This window comes from Teleopsis dalmanni, chromosome 1 (genome assembly GCF_002237135.1).
Source record: "Teleopsis dalmanni isolate 2A chromosome 1, ASM223713v2, whole genome shotgun sequence".
In the NCBI taxonomy this organism is placed as follows: Eukaryota; Metazoa; Arthropoda; class Insecta; order Diptera; family Diopsidae; genus Teleopsis; species Teleopsis dalmanni.
In genome coordinates, this window is record NC_051846.1 from 130,472,976 (window position 1) to 130,479,352 (window position 6,377).

Sequence of the window (6,377 nt, forward strand, 5' to 3'; positions counted from 1 at the left end):
TGAAGCAATGAAGTTTGCAGGTTTATGTTATAAAACAACAACTCATTCCTCCTGTTGTAAAAAATAAGAAAATAAATGCACTTTTGACAATTTTAAATAGCACTCTTTATTTTGCGCTTAAAAAATCTGTAACATGATTAATGATTACATTAAAAAATTACGATTGAAAAATTAAACTAAAAATTTACTCACCTTTGTCTAGCAATCACAACAAGAAAAGAGAAAAAATGAAAAACGAAAATTTACTAAATAATTTCGAAGTCTCCAAGTCAGCTGTTTGTCATGATTGCCAGACAAAGGTTTTTAAATTATTCGCAATTTTCGGCAACATTCTCCTCCCCGCAGGCGACCCCAATATCGTTTGCGTCAACTTTGCCGATATCCAGAATGGCCAGCTTTACGGCAGGGCGTTCCAAAAAGCCTTTTGTTGTTTTGACCTTAGCTCGTCTTACTTGGCCGTCTTTCGCTACAGTTGTCTCGATAACTATGCCTTTTACCCAAGTATTTCTCTTAGCCGTTTCATCAACTATCAGCACAACGTCTCCTACCGTAATGGGTTTCACTTTATTGAACCATTTGCCGCGACGCGTTAATGTCGGAAGTATCTCACGCACCCATCGTCGCCAAAATTGATTTGCAAACATCTCAGATTGTAGCAGGCACATCTTTGGATCGATTCTCTTAGCATCACAAAATGGTTTCAAACCATTAGCGCTCCCCAACAAGAAATGGTTTGGAGTTATTGGATCCTCATCTTCACTATCGAGTGACACGTAGGTTAAAGGACGCGAGTTGATGATCATTTCAACTTCAAGTAATGCAGTACGTAAACTTTCATCCGTAAAACGTTGAGATGGCGAAATTTGATACAGCACTGTCTTAATTGTTCTAATCAGTCGCTCCCACGCTCCTCCCATATGTGGTGCTGCCGGTGGATTAAATTTCCAGCCTATTCCTTGATGAGCTAGCTTGTGTTGCATAACCGAGGAATCAATGTTCTTTAACTCCTTTCTTAAAACGTTCTCGACACCGTGAAAATTCGTTGCATTATCGCTGTAGATGGTGATAGGTTCTCCTCGTCTGGCAATAAAATTTCTTAAACACATTAGGCATGAGTCAGTACTAAGACTATGGGCGATTTCGATGTGAACGGCTCTGATAGTCAAACAAGTTATTATAACACCCCACCTTTTCAGTGCTTTGCGATTCTCAATAACCACCATTGGTCCAAAATAATCAATACCCACATGAGAAAATGGACGTTGAAAAGCTGCTAGTCGTGCTGGGGGAAGTAAGGCCATTTGCGGCGCTTGAGGTATTGCCGATGAAATTTTACATACGTTGCAGTTTCGTCGCATCAATTTGAATAATGGTCTTAATTTTGGTATGAAATACAATTGTCTGACCTCATTTAAAGCAGTTTCATGTTGGATGTGATAAAATCGTTCATGATAGTGCGCACATATAAGGTACGATACTCTATGTTTTGGCGGTAAGAAAATAAAATCAGTTTGAGGTTTACACTCATTCGTAAAGTTACTCGCTCTGTTTTTTACTCTTATGAGCTCATTGTTATCCATATACACCTGCAACCTATATAACGGTCTGTTCCTTTCTATTATTCTCCCCATTTTCAGTGTCGACCAATCTTCAAGTAGTTCCTGTTGCACGCTTTTGTATATTAAGAGCTTCGCGCGCTCAATATGTTGAACAGTCAAAATAACGTTTGTAGCATTGAAACCGCCACAACGAGCCTTTAGTTTCCCAATGTAGAGTAGCCAATTTGCAACGGCACGATACAACTTGATCCAGGATGAAAAATATTCATAATTGAAACATGGTTGTGTCTCGCGATGATATAAAAATTTTGCACGAGTTTCACTGGTCTTCATCGGACCTAAGTCCACCTCAGTTGGCCATTTATCCTCGTCTTGTAGCAAAAATTCTGGTCCTTTGACCCACGGCTGCACATATTCGGGACTTTGTTTTGTTTTCGTTGCACTGTCTGCAGTATTTAATTTCGTGGGTACCCATCTCCACTCTTCGACGGTTGATGCTTCTTGAATTTCTGCAATGCGAAACATTACGAATTGTTGAAATTGACGTGGATCACCACGCAACCACTTTAGCATCGTTTTGGAATCGCTCCAAATGAAACGCTTTTTAATATCAAATGTGTGTACTTTACATATTGTATTCATAAGCCGTGTGCCAATTACAGCAGCTTGTAGCTCCATTCTTGGAATAGACATCGGTCGCATTGGAGCGACTTTGGTTTTTGCGGCTACGATCCTCGTACTTACTCCATATTTATCTTTAATGCGGAAGTATGATACAGCTGCATAAGCAAACTCACTCGCATCTACGAATGTATGAATTTGTACATCACATGAACTTTCTGTTATGTATGGTGAATAACAACGGGGTACAGAAATATTAGCAAAAATAGGCATGCAGGCAACCCAAGCTAACCACTTGCCCATAAGATCGGGTACCAGTGGTTGATCCCAGTCGATTCCGCTTCTCCAAATATCCTGAATAAGTATTTTTAAATATGATGTGAGGCAAGCTGCCAGTCCCAATGGATCAAAAATGGACATTAAAATTTGAAGTACTTCTCTTTTAGTGGGTACAATTTCATCTGCAAAAACATTACGACGTAAACGAACGAATTTTAAAACATATTTAAAGCAATCTGACTTCGGGTCCCAATACATGCCGAGAATTTTTTCGATCGGAAGTGTGTCGATATTATTATCAAACGACTTACCCGTCTGTTCACTATTTTCGTTTAACGCAGCTAAAACTTCTGGTGCATTACTTGTCCAGCTTCTCATATGGAAACCACCTCGTTCATGTATGTTGCGAACTGCCTCGGCTAATGCTATTGCTTGTTCAATGGAATTTGTTGAATCTATAAAGTCATCCACGTAATGATTGTTTTTAATAGCGTACACTGCTCTAGGATTTTCAGCTATAAATCTTTCTGCGTTAAGGTTTCGAATAAAATGCGCTATATATGGTGAACATCGCGCACCAAAGCTAACTACATTTAATTTATAAACGCAAATATTTTTAAATGTCTCGCTGAACCATAGAAATCTCTGAGCATCAGTATCTGCTTCTTGTACTAGAATTCGATGAAACATTTCAGCAATGTCACCACAGACAGCTATTCTTCCTATACGAAAATTTAACAATATGTTTATAAGTGGTCGCAGCATATCCGGCCCCTTCAGCAAAAAATCGTTTAGTGACACTCCTTCAGCTTTGGCTGCAGCATTCCAAACTAATCTATGCTTTTTCGGTTTAAGTAGATTGCGCACAATAAAAATTGGTAAATACCAAATCTTCCCACCTCGCTCGTTAATTGCTTCTGGTGGCAACTCAGTTGCGTAGCCCTTGCTGACTAAAGTAGTGATTTGTTCCTTTAGCTTTTGACACAATTCAGGGTCTCCATGCATTTTTCGACGTAAGCACTCCGCTCGACGTAATGCCATCGGCAAGCTATTTGGCAATTCGACCGTATCGGTGTTCCATGGCAAATTGACAACGTAGCGGTTTTCGCGTAACTGGCACTTGCGCATTATTTCCTCTGCTCGCTGATTCTCAACTGAAAGTAATTCTGCTTTTGGGGTAGCCACCGCGACATTCTCGTTTACTATAAATGTCTTTACTAACTCATGAAGCTCCCTATCAGCTTCTTGTCCACAGCTACATTTGTGTAGGTTTAAGTTGTTACGGTGGTTTAATTCACCACCACCAAAAACTGTCCAACCAAGACGTGTTTTCACCGCCACGGGTTCTTGCCAGCCACCCTCTCTCACCTTAAGTGCTGAAATTAAGTTTGGATTATTTACGCCGATAATCAGCATGGGGACAGCATTTGTATAACTTGCTAGAGGCAAGCCATCTAAATGCGGATACCATTGTTTTATTTTATCAGCTGCAAAAGATTCTGCTGACATGCGTAAGTTGCTTACTATGCGGACATTTTTCAATGGGAATTTTTTAGCTTGAGGAGCATTGGCAGAAATTTGTAAGTTGAGCCTTTTTGAGTTATTTTCCTGTCGACTGATTTTACCTGTCCAATTAATGCATAGCGCATCCTGGATACCATCGTTTCCCAATTCATCGGCTAGACTTGCTTCAATAAGCGTTAGTGTTGACCCATCGTCCATCAATGCATATGTGTTAATAGTCCTTTTGGTGCCATATAAAGTAACTGGAAGAATTCGGCAATATGACCAGTTTTTATTCACTGATGAATTATGGTTGTTGAGTAACGCTTTGTTTGAGTATGGACTTAAACTTATTTGTTCTACTATATCCGATGAAACATTGTTAGCTGTAGAAGATATTGCTGGCGTAGATTGGTCTATCCGAGAATGCAGCATGGGGTGGTGTCGTGCATTGCAGCCATCAATGCCACACACTTTATTACTGAAACAGCGACGCCTATGCTCGCCTAAGCATTGTCGGCACAGCTTCTTTTCCTTGACAATGCGCCAGCGTTGATTGGTAGGCTCGTTCGTGAATATTTCACATTCCATTATTTTATGTCCGCCGCCACAAATGTAACACCTAACTGCCGTGGTTGTCATTTCAGCTGTCTGATGTACGTGCACTCGTCCTTCCTTTTTTAGTGGTTTATCTAAAAAAGAAGGTGTAGCTACTCTACTTGCCGCATTTGCTAAAGATGAGAGCCACGCTGAAAAATCGCGAAGTGTAGGTTCGGCTATTGATGCTGAATGTAGTGCCCATTTGAGCTTCATATCTTCAGCTAATTTACTTATTAGCTCATGTAATAAGAGTGGATTATTAAAATAACTATTCAGCTTACATGCCTCAATTGTTGCAACTACATTATTAATGTTGACTGAAAAGTCAATTAAATCGCCCAGCCTACCCCTTGGAGGCGGTAACTGACGCATTTTCTTAATTAATTTATTTAGAATAATTTCTGGTCGTCCAAAATACATACGAAGAGTGTTTATTATTTCTCCAACCATATTAGGCAACACCAACATATTGCGTACTACATCGCGCGCTTTACCAATGAGGCACCTCTGTAAGCGCATTAGGCATTCATAATCGGAGAAACCTGCGATTTGATTAGTTTGCTCGTACGCACTTATAAAAATGTGCCATTCTTCTGGATCGCCGCGGAACGTAAGCAAATCTCTCGGTATGCATTGACGCGCTGCTAGCTGAGACGACGTAAGCGTGGGAGCGATCTGTAAGGTATAAAGAGATGGATTATTTACTAACCTTGGTGTACTCTGTAGATGAGGTTGGCCATGTGGCGAAAAGTGTTCATCAGCTACGGCTTGATGTGCATTCAGCTGAGGTAATTGCCCAACTTCAGGCAAATGTGATTCCACGATACCCTCGTCGTCACTATCTGCGGTGAGGATTTTAAATTTTTCCCGCAAATAGCTCTCCCTGATCTGCAACGACTCCTCTAGTTGTTGCAACTTAATTTGTTTTATTCGAGTAATGTTGGCGCTGGGCTGCTGCTGTTGTCTACTATGTTGACCATCATCCTCATTGTGTTTGTGTGAGATTTTATCATCACCATCTGCATCTCCAACTTCAAGTATGGCTGCTGATGTTAAACCTTTTTGAAGAGGCAGCTCCACGTCATTATCATTTTCCATATTATAAAGATTTTTTAAGATTTTCTTGTTGTAAAAAATAAGAAAATAAATGCACTTTTGACAATTTTAAATAGCACTCTTTATTTTGCGCTTAAAAAATCTGTAACATGATTAATGATTACATTAAAAAATTACGATTGAAAAATTAAACTAAAAATTTACTCACCTTTGTCTAGCAATCACAACAAGAAAAGAGAAAAAATGAAAAACGGAAATTTACTAAATAATTTCGAAGTCTCCAAGTCAGCTGTTTGTCATGATTGCCAGACAAAGGTTTTTAAATTATTCGCAATTTTCGGCAACACCTCCACCGCTTTTTCACCACACGAAATAGTTTTTGGAAGAAAGGAAATAGACCGAGTGGAATTGACGCTTTAGATTTAGTAACTATAATATAAAAGTTATCATAGAGAACATTGAAAAGCAAGTAAAAGAAAATACAACAGTTTGTAAGGAAAAGTCAAAATTAATCTATGATAAAAAGATAACAGATACACCTAATTATGAAGTAGGTCAAAAGATAGTTGTGAAAAATCTTACAAAAAATAAAAAGTTAGAGAATACTTTTACTGGTCCATATACCATTGTAAAAGTTACCGAAGCTAATGTCTTTATAAGAACAAATCGTAGAACAAGAAAAATTTCAAAAAATCTAATTAAAAGATATATTGAAAACTAATTTTGTTTAAACTGTTCAGCTTTTTTCTAGCTATATTC

At 38.8% G+C, this 6,377-nt stretch overlaps 1 protein-coding gene across 1 annotated transcript; it reads right to left on the reverse strand.

Moving 5' to 3' along the window:
* Positions 1-308: 308 nt before the first annotated feature.
* LOC119666112 lies at positions 309-5,660 on the reverse strand. The gene has a single exon (XM_038075391.1). It carries the CDS (start codon positions 5,658-5,660, stop codon positions 309-311), a length of 5,352 nt encoding a protein of 1,783 aa, XP_037931319.1.
* Positions 5,661-6,377: the final 717 nt, after the last annotated feature.

Bases quoted from the DNA above. Each gene is read 5' to 3' on its own strand.
- LOC119666112 (XM_038075391.1), bottom strand. From the start codon at position 5,660: ATGGAAAATGATAATGACGTGGAGCTGCCTCTTCAAAAAGGTTTAACA.